Below are 19,998 nucleotides of genomic sequence, written 5' to 3'. Positions count from 1 at the left end.
AACAACAATATATAATAATCTAAATAATATAAACAATAATATATAATAATATAAACTCTATCATAAATAAATAGAAAATTAGAAAAATGAATAAAATAGAAAAAGACACAAATAAAAAATACCTGCGTTGCATGAATGATGTGAGCCAATTTGAACACCATACCGACATGAACCTTGCAAATCTTTTGTTTTCTAATTACATACCGAATAAACAAGAATCGACTATTAACTTTAAACGCCGTTTTAAACTGTTTTCTTTTGGCGGAGTCGTCACGGTCTCTGGAGAGCCGTGTGAGCGGCAAATCGAAGCCCTCAACTGCAAGGCGGAAACATTGTTCGACCACAATTGCGAGCCGCAGCGTCGAGACATCGACGTATAATCGAGGTGCGCAGTGAGGATGTTCGAAAGAGGATTGGACAAGCGAAGCTCGTATCGCGTGTTGTCTATAAGGCAGCACTCAATAGAGGCTTACAGCTTCTCTCTCTTTCTTTCTCTGCTCCTCTTTCTTTCCCCTACCCGCTTCAATCATTAATAGTCGATAGTCGATGAGCGGTAAAACACTATATCAACTGGCGATTAAATATTCGCGCAGCAATAGGATAATAATAAACGACCATTCATATTGATATACTTCGAGTCGAAAAGAAATTATGTATACTGAAATATTTTAATGAATTACTCAATTAGTCGTAACATATTCAACTGCAAGCAATTTTAAAATTAATAATGGAGATTTATTATTTAAAATAATTTATGCAATCATACAATAGTGCTTTCCTTTCGAAATAAATTCGCTATATTTCGTAAAACTAATGTTCTCAATTATAATTATAACAAAAAAATATGAATAAGTATACTCAAACAGTTCATTAAAAAATATTTATTCCAAATTTCCAATTTCGATATTCAAATATCATTTTTATTTACAAATGTGCAAATGGCACGTTATTTTATCCACGTTTAAAGTTATAACAATTTTTTTTTCAATAACTATAATCAAATAATTTTGTGAAAAATGTTTATTCAGAATTTTCAATTTAATTTTGAAAGATAAAAAAAATATTTCGTATAAAAATTTTATGATATTCGCAAATATATCAATGCCACGTTATTTTGTCAATGTTCAAAATAATAACAATTATTTTGATGACATAGCGTGCTTTAGTGACACAAGTCGACACACATCATTCTATTTTTCTTCCATTCAGAAAGACAAAGATAGAACGACATTTGTGTTCACCTGTGTGTCATCAAATGGAAAACATTCAAAATATAATAGAAAGAAATCCATGTCTTCATTAACAAATTGTAATCAGAGTTTAAAAACAATATCTATTCTAAAATCCGAAAATAAAAATTATGAAAATATTGTAGCAGCAGGACATCCTACAGCAGAGAATGAAGAATAGCATCATAAGATGGGGATGGTGGAAGAGGGTGGATATTCAATTTGCAAGTGCCGGTTCCGCTTCGAACTGACATTTCGCTCATCGCTCCCCCGAGGACTGACGATCGAAGCCTCGTCCTTCCAGACCGTGAATAAATGGCCTGCTAAACGGCATTCTAAAATCCCTCCTCCTCTAGTCTCTATTTTCTCTTGCTAAACTGCCGAGACAACCTCTTCAATATTGTTCCGCTAATTCTGCGGCACATTCTCGTTTTGGCGGTTGATTGCAACATCATTTCGTCCACCGCGAAAAAGGAGTCGAAACTGAGTGGAAGTATCAGAGAAAAGTAAAAAGAAAAGAGAAACAGGTACGACGGCATTCACGGAATGCAGATTATGCGTAATACGTGCAGATGACGCGGGAGAGTTTTGTTACCGAACCAAGCGGGACTATGTAATCCGAAAGTCTGAGAAGTCGACCAGATTACGATTCTATAATTTCGAACTGGTCGCGTAAAGGCGAGCTTATCGATGGGGAAAAAATGGGTAGCAATATTTCAATGATAATATACTACGGTTGGTAGATAACGCTACTTTGCGTGTTTGCTATGATAAGGAGAATCAAATAATAATAAATGATATAAGAAGGGAGTGATCTACCGTTAAGTGTAGAATGTTGCAAAGAAGGGGAAGAGACTCAAAAATTTCGAAGCTATGAAATGTTAAAGCTTGATTTTTTAAGGCAATTTCCAGACAATTTTTTTTAGACAATTTCTTGTTTCTTAGAAAATAATAAATTTCATTAACATCATATCTATATATTTTGTATTATTTAATATGTCAAAAGTTATATAATTGTACAAATTCAATTAGAAAAGTACATGTTATAATAATAAAAATTAAATCTTTTAACTGACTGGAGATTGCTCGATCTTGCATGGAGCATGTTATTTCTGGATTTACTTTCTTTAAAGAATATTATATATCCATTTCTCATAAGACCTTCTTGGAATTATTTATGAGAGATGAGATGAGATATGAGCGTTTACACAGACGAATATTATTACGTAAAATTACAACTTATGTTGCATCATGTAGACATGCAAGCGAAGACTTAACCGATCCGTTCAGTCGACGAAGCTACAACCAACAAGATTCACAGCACAAACGATATTTCAAAATGTCGATTGAATGTATAATCAAGTTTTACTTTACCACTAATTTTATTATCGCTAAAATAATCTTTTTACCTTAATTTTCCTTACTTTCTTCAATCGAAATTTAATGAATTTCCGATTGAATTCAATTCGAATTTAATTTGAGAGCTAAAGATAAAGTGCATCACACGAAGCAGAGAAATGGAACTCACCTGTGTCTGCAAAAGTAGCATGCTTGATGCCACTGTGAGGGCGGTCGTAGTCGTGGTGATGGACGATTGATTAGTGCAAGCGAGAACCGGAACGGTAGCAGTCGCTTGACGTTGCTGTTGTCGTGGGCGATGTAGTTGCTGCTGCTGCTGCTGTTGTTGCTGCTGCTGCTGCTGTTGCTGCTGTTGTTGCTGCTGCTGCTGTTGTTCTACCTCGCTACGAGTAACAGCCACCGCACGCTGGCTACCGTTGCTGTTGTCGCTATCGCCGTTCGGCGAATGCAGTTGCCCTGCAACACCCAAGTGAGTACACTCGATTATTATATTGTTATATTGGGTAATATTATTTAAACTATTTTTTAAAACTTCTAGAGTGAATCTCACTCTGAAAAATGAAATTTCATTCCAAAGAATTTAAAGAGTAAATATTGGAACAAGAAAAATAAGAATAGACATAAAAGTAGGAGATATTTTGAGAGGGAATTAAGAAGAAATTTTGGGAACGATATTATTGAAGGATGTCATTTTATTTAGTATTAGTATAAAATATAATTTTATTAAAAATCCAATTTTACACTAATAATGATTATTAATGTTTATCATTTATTCAATATTTCGTCTAAATATATAGGAGATGTAAGATGTGAAATATATAACGTTTCTCCAATAAGAGACTTCGAACACTGATTGATAAATAATGCGCAGTCTATCGTTAAATGTTAGCAAATATGGAGTAAAAACTAACGTTATTCATTATGCGCAAAGAGGCAAAAATGGATCATAACCTCCTTTCTAAGGAAAAACTTTCTGATATGTCAATTTTAAATGATATGCTGGGAGAACACAGTGGAACACTTTTTCTATCGCAAGAACGCGCGGTTAATATTGATGTTTAGCATTCTAGGTGGCGTGTTGCACTTCCGGTGCGCGCTACAAGAGCAGCGCATTAAGTACAACTCGGTCACTGATTTAAATCTCCACATACTTTGAAATCAATTTCAAATATTATGAAATATACATTTCTTAAATATATATATTTTCATTTTATAATATCATTTTATAAAAGAAAAAAATTATCTTTTGCAAGATGGAACACAATTCGCAAAATATTCAATTTTATATTTTAGAATCTCTTCTTAAATGCTTATTTATATTATATATAGCATACCTAACAAAAATAGGTAATGATTATATAGATACTACAAATATATAATTTTTTAAAGCATCAAAATCCACTTCAAATTTCGATATAAATTAAAAAAAAAATGAAATATTTGAGTACTATAATATTTCTCTCTGCGTACAATATCTGTCACACTGAGAATGTCCAGCATCCATGGCGATCATATCTGCAGAGATTTGCGACTTAGAAAATTATATTATTGCATCGATTAATTTTTGTTACTTTCGTTAATTTTTAAAAATTTTAATAATAATTATTTTACTAATCAAAGCAACTCTAATAGCAATCATTAATAAGAAATTTCCGAAATCACTTTCAAATCACTACATTCAGCACAATCAAGAGATTCGTGGTAGATCTTGTGAATCAGTGAATCCTCGTCGTCGACTGAGCACTTGGACGTCTCCGGGACATCCTATATAGGGTGGTTTCAAACACCCAGGGGAGACATGAAATCATTGGCATTTAAAATACTACAACCCCGTTCTATACAAACAACCACGCACTCCACCTCCCTTCCCGATTATTATTACGCGATATTATCCCCTGACGGCCAAGTGATAGACAGTCTCGTATCAACGATCACGCTTTTGCGACAAAACACCGATACTAAGACTGCAGTTTTTTCTATAATTAAAAAATCGTTAATAATGAAGAAATTAGAAATTTCATTGTATTTCTCTTAGACATTCCGTATTATATTTAAATTTACACTTTTGAAGAATATGAAAACGTATAAGAGAATTAAATTCTTTAATTATAAAATGACATAATTCTTGGAGTTCAATTTTTAATGTTGAAAATATATTTAGTAAGATAATAAAATAAAAATTTTTATAACAAGTGACACATTTGATTTAAGAAGATTCACAATGTTATTTAATCAGAGCGTTTTAGAACGATTCTCATATCTTAAACCATTTATTTGATTGGAAGAAACAAGAATAGAATCAACAAGAACGTGTCGATGATTTATCGAATCAACCAGGAAGGGTTTATGCAAGTAATCCGATACGACAGCCGGATGACGCAAGGCGTCCCGGCGCATCGAGATACCACCATCGATAGTCATGGATATCGAAGTCGCGTTCGATTTAATTTCACAATCGCGCCACGCCAGAGACCACCCATCGCGATCGCGAAGCATCGATTATAAGCGATTTCACCATGACGCCGATCAAATCTGCAAGGGGTATGTTGTACGCGTGGAAGAAGTGACGATTAGGTACAATGGACCGGCTGTTACGGCAAATTGAACGCGCGCAAGAGGAGAGATCGAGTTCATCATTGTTATCTCCGCAGAGCCATCGTAAAACAACCAGCGAAATTGATAAAGCCTTCCTTCGCGTTTTCTTATGAAGCATCAACTGTATTAGACTTGATAATTCCCGTTAATTATCGGAACTCGCGTGAGATGAAAATATGTGATTATCAACGGAGAAATGTAAATTATTGAAAATAAATCATGGAAATTATAGGAATTATGCAAGTAATGGTATATAAAGAATCGCTCGCTTTAAATACATTTGCTAACACATAGTGTAGAAAATATAAACATGTTATAATGTAATATAGTTTTTTCATATAGTTATCTATAGCTACCTAATGCAAAATATAATGTATATAATTCTAATATAATGTATATAATGTATAAAATTCTCTTGTTGCTTAATTAACCCAACGATTAGATTAATTGAGCAACACTGTAATAATACAATAATACAAATCAATTATAAAACACATTTTTCTAGATAAATTATTACAGTAATTATTTTCGTATCATTAAATTTTTAATTTAATATAGAAAAACATGTTGTATAAGTACCTATATGTATTTATATTTAGTGAGTTAATTAAATCCATCGAAAGAGAGTCTATTATCTGTAAGAAAAATGAGAATATCATAAATTCTAGTCTGTATCTAATAAACCTTCTTAATGGAAAATGAAGTTTAATAAACTTTTTTAATGGAAAATAAAGTAATTCGATCGATCATGTCTGACATCAGGATGTCAGGAATTCTGGATTACTAATTGCATCGTAAAACTCGACCTGATGCAATTAGCCAGACTAACGCCAAGCTTGTGATAATCGCGTGCTTCGAAGAAATAAAAACACTTATGTTTTTGCTGCTATAAAATACAATGTCGTTATCGCCACGCAATAAATTAGCCGATACCAAGAGAACGTCAACCCGTAACGTAGTATATTACAGTTACATTTTAATTGAACATCGTTGTATACCTTATCCGCGATTATTTTTACATGCGAAAATGGCACTTAACAATCCGCGCGAAGAGATATCATAAAATCCCTTTTTTAAGATAGCATAAAGGCTGAATGTGTGCAATTGCTCGCAATCTTATCTACAAGGAATACGATAGAAATAAACAAGTACATTTTATAAGATGCACTAAATACGAGTGTAATGTAAATAATTATAATTACTTTAAAAAAACTAGAAAATATTATATATTAATAGTGTTATTGCAGAGCGTTTTAAATTATTACATTAATAATTTTATAAAAGCATAAAAAAATATATGAGATTAATTATTATTAATATTATTATTGTATTAATTCTTCAATGTTGGTAAAAGTAAATTAAATATGCTGTAGCTTTTATAAGTCATTCATTTAGTCAAATTATTCTAAAAATATAAACAATAAGAATCCCATGGGATCTTTTGCTTCAAATTTAAAATTCCAAATATTTTCTTCTCTCGATTCTTGCGCCGGAACGGAAGGCATAACGGATCAAAGTACAAGAGATGCACAATGCATGTAAACATGGAAGAACACGGTAACGGTGGCGACTACACGCGCGACAGCGCCATAGGCAGGGGTGAACGCGCGGAGATAGAGAGGTAGAGTAGGGTAGCGAACGGCCGAGAGAAAAGAGTAGGGCTTAGCAGAACAGCGTGTGCCAAGTGGATTACAGCGGTCTGGTGTACAGGGCCCTCCCACGAACCACGCCTCTCCACGTGCCACCACGTGCACGCTCGTTCGCGCTCGCTCGCCTCGCTCGTTCTCCTCGTTCCGCCGCTTCCGCATCCGCGGCTTCCTCTCGCCTCTATATCACGTTCTTCCGTTCTCTCGTGTTTCCTTATCGATCCTTAATTCCTTCGTATCTTCCCTCACATCTGTTTGCCTTTATAGGGAAGACGCGTGTGCGTAGACAGAAACGACTTCCGCTTGCCTCATGTATTGTATAATTCGAATATATTATCATATAATGAATTTTGATATAAACTCTAATAAAATTAATAAATTTAATTATCTGCGAAAATAGGAAGAAAAAATAAAATACGAAGAAGAAAAATGATTTTTTGAATATTTAATGGTTGATATTCATTCAAGATGTACAAAAAAAAATATTTTTTTATATTAAATAATAATTTAATTGAACAGACGAAGTTTTTAACATATTCAGATATGTAATAAAACAAAAAATGAATTATAATATCATATCATCTAAATCAATTACTGAATGTATATTAATTGCAGATAGATAAGATTTATTGCAATATATTGAAATTCCACTAAGAAGCGATAATGTCTTATTTTAAGGGGCACTCCGGTGATTTCAACGCGCGCATGAGAAACGACGTGTGCGAATTTCTCGTGAGTCTCTATAATATGATCGATAAAAGCGAATATTATTAAAATAAATAAAAAAAAATTGATTAACAATGGATTCGAACAATTCCTGAACTAAACATTACAGACTTTCTCCAATCGACCGCAAATATAAGAAGATTGTGAATACACGTTTTACACGTGCATAGATTTAGAATCTTAGTTACAAACATGAAATTGTATTCGCATGCTGTAATATGTAGGATAGAGAAGAGAATAAAAGAGAAATGGATAGGCAGGGGTGAGGAAGACAGAGAAGCCGACCAATTGCTAAATCAGAAGATCGGTCGTTGCAATGAGGATCGTAGCTATAATTCCGTTTTGCGCTCATGTAGCTACGGGGATAATTTCATCCTTAGAATGATTCTAGTTGCCATAACTAGTAAATTACCGTAGAGCGGATTATCTCTATAAGAGGCACGCGGACAAGCGCGCGCGTCCTAAGCAGTCCGAGTGTATTGCGAAGAGAAAGGCATATTGTTGCTGATCGCCAAGTAACTCCCGGGAGATTCACCCATTATGCAAATCATCTAAACAATATTCTACATACGCTTACAGACTTCAAAGATTACAATCGGTTTTTCCGTCATTAACGATTAATTCTCGAGCGTTGTGCATCAGCCGTCAGAATTAATGTCCGCGCGAGGAATGTCCGCGTCCTTCTCTCAATTATTGCTGTAGAAAAATATACAATCGTTACAATGTACATAAATATCCAATCGCAGTGGAATTGCATTAATTATTATTATGGAATTGCATTATTATTACTACTCTGCAGTGTAATATCGAGTTGTCTCGCTTCGATTTTAATGCCATTCTATAAATAGTATAATAATCTGTAGTATTAAAGAAAAAAGTTGGAAAAATATGATCTCCAGATTATCATCATTCACTATTTGAAAGATTACATATAATGTACATATCTTCTTACACTCTTTACTATATAATGAATAATAATTTTTTACTTATTAATTTTTATATTATATTAATTTTCCGTCACATATTTATTTAAAATTCTATTACAATAATTATGTATTTTCCCACTTAATATGAAACTAAAAATTAAAAAGAGAACATTCATTTTTTTAGTTTTTCTAAAATCAATCTAAAATTAATCCTTTTATGTAAAAACCAAATGTATGTAAAGCGATTCGTTGCGATAATTTCGAGTATATAAGGCCTCGTTTTGGAGAACGCAAATTACATCAAGTTCATTCGTAAGACTTTAATGGTCCATCATAGTTTCGTAAGAAATAGGACTCACGTATGAATCTAAAGTAGCAGAAAGCAGACGGTGTCTCTTACTTAGCAGTGAAAGGGTTAATTATGATCGTCCGGCATCTGGCGCCGGATGGGCCCGCGGCACAACAGACGGGCCCGCGGGGCCCCTGGGCTCCTCGCGGGACGCCTCTATCTATGTGGGCGAACATGATGGGGTCTTAAATAGAGAATATCCCCGCGGCTGCGGTTACGTGCCGCATGATATCGGATCCCGATTCCCGCTTTCTCTCACGCACGCATCGCGGCAGAACGTTAGGTGTGCCCGCATACGAGATGAGTCCATTGATCGCGGAGAAAAATCTGTGTGGATAAGATACCTTTCCCACACCCTTTTAGTCATCTCTCGTATAAACGCGCGTAATGTACAGAAAAAGCATGACGCAAGCACGCGACGAAAAGCACGTCGATGACGTGTCACGCTATTATCTATTTTAATATACAACGAGATAATTTTATTAAACAAGTATAACTCTTAATTCACAAACTCAAAATTATGAAAGATTTTGATATAAAAAATAAATTAGTTATAAAATTATAATATTTTATAGCATACGATATTTCATGTATTTTGTTGTACGATAATATAATTCATATTGTTCCAATTTTGAAAACATTTAATTGGACAAGAGAGATTAAAACACTAAATTTTTTTTCTAGTAAGAATTGTTTACAATCAACGCAATCAATGACAAACAGTAAACAGTATAAGATTACAGATAAAGTCTTAACTTGATCTCAGATTGATATAACGATAATTGCCAGCAAATCACTGGGACTTGTCAGAAATAATAATCATCGGATGATGAATCAATCGTAGTAACGATAATAATTCAATTCCACGAGGCGTCATGCCGCGCTCTCGAGTCTCGCTGCATTTGCATACGTCTTGTATCTGAACAAGATTACGTGTTACGTGTAATTTACACACGTGCGTTATCGTTACGTATATATTGTATGTGATTAACAAAGAAATGACTAAATACCGCTAGTCACTCGTCTTCTTTATCTGTACCGTATTTTGAAAGTGCCCAGATGCTATACACTGGCGAGACCATCGTGTGAATCTCCGATGTCAGGCTGCTTTCACTTTAATTAAATTTAGCAAAAGATTAATGTTAATGCGCCTTACCGCCGTGAAGTAAGTGCCTGAGATACAGGGTGCTGCAGAACTAATGAGTCACCTTTTATACGCAGATTAATTCGGAATCGATTTTTCTTTAAAGGTATAAAAAAAGTCGCTGTCTTTAAATCACACGATGAAAAATAAGGAACTCGTAAAAAATTTCAGAAATGCAAAACGATGAGATATCATTTTTCAATTTCAAATAAGCTTAACAAAATGATACAATCGAATTGGGTATTAACTATAATATAAAATATTTACCGTGTAAAAATTCAGAATTAACAAATCAGAATTAACTATTCTCAGTATTAACAAACTATTCTTGGCATTGATATTAAGAAAGAAATAATTCAAGTTTGGATTGATAAATTCATAAATAAAAGATAAGCCACGTAGCTCTGGAACACCGTGTACATTCGATGATTCCGCGTGCGTGTACGCGCGCAGACAATCACCATTTCTCTGAAGGAGTTAAGGATGACAGCACACACTCGGCTGCTTTTATCGCCGGCTATTATTCAAGCGTATTCAAGGAATCTCTGAAGAGTAGCCCACGTGGACACTGTAAATCTTATTACTGCTGTTTAGCAATGGCGTTTAATTTTAAATACAATATAATCACATATGATAAATATAATACTCGGCACTTCTCGACGATCCTCTTAGTCGTCGTTTACGATTAATTTCATCGATTACATGTTTACCATTTTATATGAGACTGTAATTAAATTAATGGATCGGTTGATTACATGGTATTTCCTTGATCGGTGTCTTTGATGAGAAGTACGAGAATCTAATCACTAATGCTTCGACAGAAGCATTAAATCTCCAATATCTACAAGTGATGCATCTATTTTTAATATCAAGTCTTTATGTAAATCAAGTACTCCAAATACTTTCTTTCCCCTACACATGGGCAAGAATATTACTTCTTTGCTGGACTCTGTTAAAGGAGATCAATAACAATTCAAATGAAATCGATTTTCGCTTTGGCAAACTTTGCATTTACTTCTCGGCTTATCATTATCTCGATAGTGCATCCTATCCGCACGAGTCGTGTACACGCCTGCCGCTGCGATTTCCCTCGCGCGGGTTACAGCGCGGTGTGTCGGTGGAGCGGAGGTAAAAGAAGAGAGTCGAGTAGAAATAAACGAGAGAATATAACGAGAATAAGAAAGAAAGAGGAGGATGGGAGAAGGATACGGAGAGGCGCTTGCGACACGCAGGCTCCAGCGCAACCGGCCCGATAGGTAGGTAGGTAGGTAGGTAGGTATATCGCCCCCTGACCCCGAACAACTACCGTGAGACCGGCTTAGCTCCGGTCGGCACGGAGCACTCTCCTTTGCTCTCCGCTTCGCGCGGCGTGCATCGCATGCATGCACGTGTAGACGTGTACGTGCACGTGTAGACGTGTGTGTTTCCTCGCGAGGCGCCGCGAACTGTAGGAAGAGAGGACACGCGTGACACGAGGGCGAAGGAGAAGGGAACGACACGACGGTAGATAGGAGCCTCGTGGGTGCAGCTGCATCCGCGCGATCTCGGGGTGCATCTCAGTGACGAAGGGAACAAGGCGAAAGAGAAGGACCGTTTGGATTACGCCGCGAGCGGTGTCGCAAGTGTTATAAATGTTGCTGCACGAGAACTTGAGGATTTATGGACATGCCGTGGAGGGGTTATGACCGACGACCGTCATCATCTTCGCTCGTCCACTAAAGGATCCGCTGTTCGCGTCGGGAATCGTTAGCGCGAAGATTCCGTTACAGGAAGACAAGTGAAAATGGATCGCGAACAGCGTAGGTGGTCGGCTGAGTTTCTGATTTCTCGAAATAAATCTTTCTTTTTATCTCGAATCTTTTGCTCATTGAATTCCCACATTCTTTTAATTTATTTAATCCTTCTCATTATATTTTGTTGCGCTACTTTGATATATAAAACTTATATAAAAAAAAGCTTATTTCAATATATTGAACAAATGTTAATTACTCTTACATAATTAAGCATTACAAAAATAGAAAAAAAGAAACAAAAAATTGGGCATTACAAAAATAGAAGAGAGATTAAGTTTCATCGATATCAATTTTTATGTATTGTATTTAACGCGTTCAAACTGGAAAATTTCGCAAAACTATCAGATCGTAACTTTTGAGATATTTTTAAAAGATTACCTTAAACGCTTCTAAACAAGGTAAACTTGCTGTAGTACTAAGATGCGAAAGAATTCCTTGACTTGAACCTTCGTTCAAATAAGCATCATCCGCACGAATTTACGACCGTTTGCTCATCTATTCCTAATTCTAGCCGCAGCCGTAAAATCCTAAGCGTACGATTACGGCAACTGTTTTTTTTTCTTCCTGGATCGCGCGTGATTTACGCCCCGAACTCGTCGGACTCACTCTTTTGCGTTCACGGTTCATCTGCGATTTATCGCCAGCCAAATATCGGCGTTGTGTGCGCCAAGAGATTTTCCGCCGTGAGAGATTTACTGACGGACTTTCGCCTGGACCGCTGTATAGGGTGTCCCGATAGCAGCGTTCGCGAGAGCGCTTTTCCCGGACGTCGCTCTCGGGCGTTTCGCGATCAGATTTCAGCTCGCGGGACGACGTATCGGAACTCTTCGTTATATCAGCGGGAACTGCAATGTTATAGATTGACTTTCTCCTATCCCGCGATTTGCCAGTACAGTTATCCGAAAGCCATTAAACTCGACGTGCGCGTACACATTTATATAATTTCGTATCGCTCACTTGCGCGTTGTACGGCTATTTATTTTCACACGGATACTTATTCGATATAAACATTCTATTCTTCTATACTTCTGTTCCAAGTAATCAATCAGCAAACTATCAATGAATCAGTTCGCTCTTCACTTTTCATTCCTTTAAAATTGCATGCGACAAATTGAATTAAATTTTCAAGAATAATTTAACATATTCATGATTAAACATTCAAATGAAATTTTCATTTCTTTCTTTCTTCATTATGGCTATTCATAGGCATCTTTTTCTTACACAAAGTTGAAAATGACATTCATATAAAATATGCATTTTTTTACATAGCGAAATGAGTAATTGTGCACATTTCACAGAAAGAGTAAGCAAATAGAAATCCATCTAACATCTATATACCTCAAGTAAATATAGTTACGAGATTTTCGCAAGATTTGTGCGCGCGATTTTATAAAAAAAAATGATTTATTATTTAACATCTACAATAAAAATTATGTTAATTAATTTAAGTAATTTATCAGAGCATAAAGTTGAATTCATGAAGATCTTTAAATTAAAATAAATCACAAAAAGAGTTTCTAAATAAATTTCTTACTATATATATCTTACTATATCTCGCAGTAATTTTTTTCTTTACAAAAATAATTTCAAAGTCAAGGAAAAATGGACGAACAGGAGACAAATAGAAAATATTGAAAGAGATATTACAAATGAAATTCCTATTACAGCAAAGTACATTTAAAATCAATTGGAAAGTTAGTTTCTATTGAAATTTAACAATCCAACAATTTTGTGATTAATTAATTACGCGTCTTTCTTTTCATGTAAAATAAAAATTCAATAAAAATACATAATATATTTTTTAATCTTTTATAATTTTTATTTTCTTTTAAATAACTATTTACACGCAAAGTATAAATAAAAACTGACGACGTTCAAAGATTGAGTGACCGCTATAGATTTTTTAGATTTATCATGGATATAAAAATCTATTTCAATTATAATACAGACAAGAATTATACTGAGAGTTCACTCAACCGTTGTGTTTTCTGAACGTATAAACTACTGCATAAAGAACAAAAACTGAAACATCTTTTTATAGATACCATACGTAGAATATTATATATATATATATATATATATATATATATATATATATATATATATATATATATATATATATATACACACAAATACGCTAAGGAGGGATAAATGAAATTACATACGGTGGAAAGAATGGCGTGAAACTCAAAATGGCCGTGAGAAATGGTTCCACCCACGTCTCGATATTCGCATGCGTGCTCGAGAATCTCATATATCGATTCAACGGACCCTTTTCAAGATCAGGAATGATGGTCGCGAGTTCCTCGCGAGCATCGAGCTCTCCATCGCCCGGGGATTATCACGATTTCCCGAAAATCACGTAACAATATCACCTTTCCTACTCAAATAACCAGATTCTGAGAAAGTGTCTCCTTCGAAGTAATTTCCTGTAATATTTCATGTTAATTTTTGTCGATAAAAAGATATGAGCTTTGAAAGTTAAGAAAAAAAATGCTCATATCTTTTTTATAGAAAGAAAGATAATTGCGAAAATCTCTTATTAATAATAAGAAATTTAATTAGAAACTCTTCGTGAATAATTTAATTTAAAAACTTTCAATGAATCTTTAAATTTTAAGATCTGATGAATCACTTAAATAATTAAACAATAATTTTACAGAAAAAAAACATAATTTCACTGATTCAGCAAATCTACAGTCGTAATATATAGACAGTCAATTTTTTATGTTAAAGTAGCAAAGTTGAATAACATTAACGATTGGTTAAACCATCAAATCTTCTTGATTATAGAAGTTGGATTCGAGCAGTTTGCTTATAGATTTGCTACCACCTAATTAATTTTTTTTCTGTGTTGATTATGGACGTTAAATAATAAATCTTTCAACAATATATTTCTTGAAAATCCCAAAGATTTGTGATACGCCGAGATCGAATTGTAAAATATATTACGAGATACACGCGAGGTGTGATAAATCGCAAAAACTCGACAAATGAAAATTACAATGGTTATTAATGATTAATGACTGCGTATATTATAAATTGGCGATTATATTGCAAATATATTGCGCGGATCTTAGCGACTAATAATAAACACGATTATTGCTTCCTCCTCTTCGAAAACACAGGGACATTTATAGCCGTTTACTGTATCTCGTTATACACGTGAATTTTTTTTCAACAGTATACAGTTTGTCGAGCAAGGAGTAATTATGTACAATGCAGCTGTGCGTTTTGTGGAATGAGAGAGTAATTAACTATAAAGATCGCGAAAAGAGAACTTAATCCCCGAACCGAGATACACAACAAAAATTCGCGTTATATGGAATCAAATTAAATTATGGTAGATAATTATAATAATATTTATTGGTTCTTCATGTAATAAAAAGGTGATTAAAATTAATGGCTTCCTGCCAATGAGTAATTTTTCATTTTTTTATTAGAAATTCATATTAAAAAAAAAATTGATCGAATCGACGAACGTTAGACAAATGGACGACGCGAATTATTTAATCAATCCATATTATGTAAACAAAGTGTCCGCAATATAAATACACAAAAAATAAGGAAAAAGCTTTGTCAGTTTAAATAAAATCTTAATACTAAAATAAAATTTCCGTGTGAATTTATATACATATCCATTCTATAATCATATTATTTAGATACACAACACAATACGATCAAAATATAAAAATTTATAAAACTCATATTCATAATCGAAACATTTCTAATTAATTTATGTATCTACTCGCAACTTACTTTGATATATGGAATAATCAACAAATTAATATAATATCCAGATTTCCGAATATTATATATATTTTTTTCAAGTCCTACATGCAAATTTCTCAGTCAACCTAATCGTTCTTTCAATTTTAATTTGCCGTTTTTATTAACACACGAAGATTTCTCATTCGCAAGTACCCCTCGCTCGCGCGAACACGTGCCGGCGTTAGATAAGTAATTAAATTTCGCCCCTCCCTCTTATACACCTCTCGTTCGTTATTCTTTTGCCTCCAGAATCGCAGAACCGGACGGCCGATTAGTTTCGAAGTCGTTAGGCTGCTGCGCGATCGCAATTAAGACCGGTCGAACCTGCCTCGCTGAACGTCTTACATAACCATTCGTGTGCGTTTCGCAGGATGCGCGTTCCTTTCCGCGATCGGATCGTCTCTCACAGCAAGCGAATGATCTTCTCGTTGCGCCAGACGGAAAGTGATCCGGCCAGTTCGTGCAGACGATTACACCTTTGCGCCACTCTCGATTAATCCTCTCGTTTCTCGCGCAGCCATATGGCCAGCGAATTAATTTTAAACTTGACAGGATTGAAGAAAAGAGTTTTATAATCGTATTGTTGCAAAAAGTACAAAGTAAATACGATAGATGCAATAAATACATTTTGATAAAAATTTTGAAATTTCAGATTTTCTTCGGATCAAATTTACGAATATCTCAAAGTTATTAGAATTCTACAAATCGTGGTAGCAAGGCGATCTGGACGATATAGATATGAATAATGATGAGCCATTTAAATAAAAAAATTATGCGATGTTGTCAGTCAATCGATTTCTGCAAATGTGTCGCGATAATGATTTATTTCTAAAAAAAATCACGTTATTCAAGGACAGCTTGTCTCCGTTATAAAAGACAGCAGGTTGTAACTATTAAAAATTATCGACTCGAAATCGAAAAGCCATAACGTTACATCAGAAAAGGCTCTACTACTGTGTATATGTGTTTTCGTCGATACCGGTCCTCCTTTCCTTTCCCCATCGTGCAACATGTGATACCGGTTGCTCATCCTCTCACTCTTAACAGGAAGAAGAAGAATATCGTGAGACATCAAGCAGACAACATGCTTTCGTCGAAACTGACGAGAGAATTAATTTTACTACAATGTCACTAATCTAATGCCCCGCAGCAGATTTGTAAATAATTTTTCACGTCCTATGCGTCCTTAAACGTTAGTGTTATGAAAGCACGACATGTTATGTCAAACTTGAGAAAGTTTCCGATGTTCCGTGAATTTCAAACTCCAAAGTAACGAACAAACTAGCAAAAAGATAATGGATTATGTAACTTTTAAAGAACTGATATTGCGACACATGATTATCTTAACCGAAATACTGATTAAGCACGATGTTTATTTTTTATATTGCATCGCAATCATTGAGAGAATTTTAAAATCGTTTGTTTTACCGATTATTTTTCAAATAAGTATTTTTTTAACTGCTTTTACACATCTAAAAATTTTTCTACGATTAAAGTATAAACGATAATGTAATCCAAACCGATCGACTTTATACTAAAAATGAAAAAAAATTGAAAAATTAATTTTACTATCGACTTCTGACATTAACTTGTATATACACTGCAAAAAAAAATGATGTTGAATCAACAGCATATTTTAACTGAAAATAATCTTGTTGATTTATATAACAACAGTATTAATAAAACAAATAAAATTTTATAAAAGCAAGAGTACATATTTGTTTCATTAGCAATGTATTGAAAAAATTAATAAGATTATTTTTAATTAAAATAATATTATTGATACATCATTTTTTTTCAGTGTAATACTATTTATTTTATATACAAGTTTTACGTATAAAACAATTTTTATTTGTAGCAGGGATTGCATAAACAAACAATATTGAGTTCTTAGAATTAAGTTTAGATATCTATGAAATATGAAAAATTAGTTAATTAGAAAATTTATACATATGTGTGCATGCGATATTGATGTAGTAGTGTGTGCGTGTGTGTGCGTGTGTGTGTGTGTGTGTGTGTGTGTGTGTGTGTATGTGTGTGTGTGTGTCAATGCACGTAAATAATATGTATGTAGTCCATTGAATCGGTAAAATAGGCGAATTAAATCCTCTTAACGTCTTTTTCCTGGCAGCGCATCATACATAATATTTGCGTTTATCAATCACACAGGTAATAATTCTCAAAGACACGCAATCTCACGGGTTTTCCGGTACACAATGATGTTTCGTTTCGAACGTTTATCACGACAGTAACAAAGTTCCGGATCGCGCCATCAATTACCGAGTTACACGACTGCATCACCGACGTGTATCACATCCGTGCATCATGATACATCCTCGACGGTTGATGGATTCGAGCGAACATCTATGTAGTCGTGAAAAAGGGAAGATGCTTATCTCTCGCCTATCAACGCGTACCGAAGCATGCGAGTGTAATCGCGATGAACGCGGGGTGACCAATGGCGTAGTCAAGACGTGCGTTAGTTGTAATTATTCATGGTGCATTATCTTCTCATAAAAATGAAGATATTCACGATATTTCGCGCGTACTTTGTATAGCCATACGAAAGGTCAAATATTCGTGGAATTTCGAATGGAGAACATTTGCGCTCGAGTCCGGCTATTCCCGGCACGCTGTTATTATTTACGATTACTCAAGTAAGCTATCCGCAAGAGGAATCCGTGAATGAGGTGTTCGTTAAAAACGATTTTGCGTTATATATACAAGCATCGCTGGATGAAACATAAGCGCGATATAACCCCCGATTGTCAAGCTACAGCTGCTATTAATAGTAAAGCGACAATTTTAACAACTTTTGTTAATTACACTATTTAATATTTTGTTACATATATCACGATGTTTCATTAATTTAATAAATTCCGTACATATCTTGATTGCGTGATGTTTGATCAGAAAAGATCGAGACACGTAGTTCTGGAATTTGTGGAATCTTAAATATTTCAATGTAATGAAATATCAAGATAGCCTTCTTAATTAAAGATCTAATCTACAATATATTTCCTATCTTTTTCTTGCTTCTTATCACTTTTTACTTCTTGTCTTTTTGCCTCTTAGTTTTTTCGTTTTCTTTCATCTAAGGTAAAAATTAATGAGAAACACATAAAAAGAAACGCAATTGTTGATAAAAAACAGTCTCAAAAAAGAAGAAAGACATGAGGTGAAAAGCAAGAAACAGAAAGCAAAGAAGACATTGTAGATTAGGCTTCAAAAGAGCGGCACGCTTACGATTACTGACTACAATCGCCGCTCGATCCAACAATAATACGAGAACGTTGCACCTTAAATAGGAAATTGCAGACTATCAATAAATATCTATTACGAAAGAGAGAGAAAGAGAAAAAGAGAGAGAGAGAGAGAGAGAGAGAGAGAGACATGTCATGTGCATTTGGAATCTAACGAAGTGCGTGAAGTCAATGCGCTTTCCGCGTTGCATAGTTAACGAGCAACGAGGAACTACCAACAATAAAGGAAATACCTCTGTGCTACCGCGTTAAGATGTAAGAAGTAAGTAAGAAGCCACGAGTACACACGTACTTCGGAATACATGTGCGAATGTACGTGCCTCGGTGTCTCGTGAAGCCGCGAACGGAGAACGGAGCGCGACGCCGCTGCATCCTGGTGCCGCGAATCGCTCGAGGAGAAAGGACTTCACAGCCGGGGTCATCGTCGTCGTCTCCGCGCGGGACACCATGGGAAAAGATAACCACCGGCTAATAGGGTCACTGCAGGCCAAAGTTTACGCGCCGAGCCAGCGAAAAATCACATCGGGATTTCCCACATCGCCAGTATCGATGTGCAAGAGCCGGCGATGTCGAGGATCGGCCGGTTTAATGTTTGATAGCTCAGCCGATTAGCTCTCTCGGATGAAAGTCGAGATCTGTTTTATACTCTGGTTCGTTCAGTACCGTTACGGGAAACACTTTTGAATATTTAAACGTTAAATATTGCTGATTAAATGTGATATTTACAATAGTATTTACATTATCATTAGCACATATTGATGCTTTTATGAAAGTTATGAAAGTTTCTTATAAAGCCGATTAACACTTTGCCTTGCAACGTGATTACTGGTGGCTATGTATTTGCATGGATTAAAGAATAGCGGAAATTTGTGTATAAAATTACTATTATAGTTATATATTTATTTTTCACTCATTATGCTCATATATTGCAATATATATATATACCTTCAGAGAAAGCACGTGAAAAATAATTAAGGTAGAGGAACTTCTTCGTCCACAATTTCTCATAATAATGTTTATGTTTATAAATAATAACATATATTGAATGTTTAAAGATTGTGCTCTCAAAGATTAATTATGATTGTATAATCTAATTATAAGCATGTCACTGCAAAGAGATATTGTTTATCGTCGTGAATTTTTTCATACTACTTTAAAGTTTAAGTCGGAATGAGCTGCCCTGCTCTATCTTATAAA

At 34.7% G+C, this 19,998-nt stretch overlaps 1 protein-coding gene across 1 annotated transcript in view; it reads right to left on the bottom strand.

Moving 5' to 3' along the window:
- The window catches only part of LOC108689041 (nuclear receptor subfamily 4 group A member 2), a 63,589-nt gene that overhangs the window by 4,578 nt on the left and 39,013 nt on the right, over nucleotides 1-19,998 (bottom strand). Inside the window, exon 2 of the mRNA XM_018195640.1 lies at nucleotides 2,758-3,044. Coding sequence (XP_018051129.1) covers nucleotides 2,758-3,044 — 287 coding nt within the window. The remainder of the gene's footprint in view (nucleotides 1-2,757; nucleotides 3,045-19,998) is intronic.

The sequence above is a fragment of the Atta colombica genome, unplaced genomic scaffold (genome assembly GCF_001594045.1).
Source record: "Atta colombica isolate Treedump-2 unplaced genomic scaffold, Acol1.0 scaffold254, whole genome shotgun sequence".
NCBI lineage: Eukaryota > Metazoa > Arthropoda > Insecta > Hymenoptera > Formicidae > Atta > Atta colombica.
This window is presented reverse-complemented; position numbering and strand designations above follow the sequence as displayed.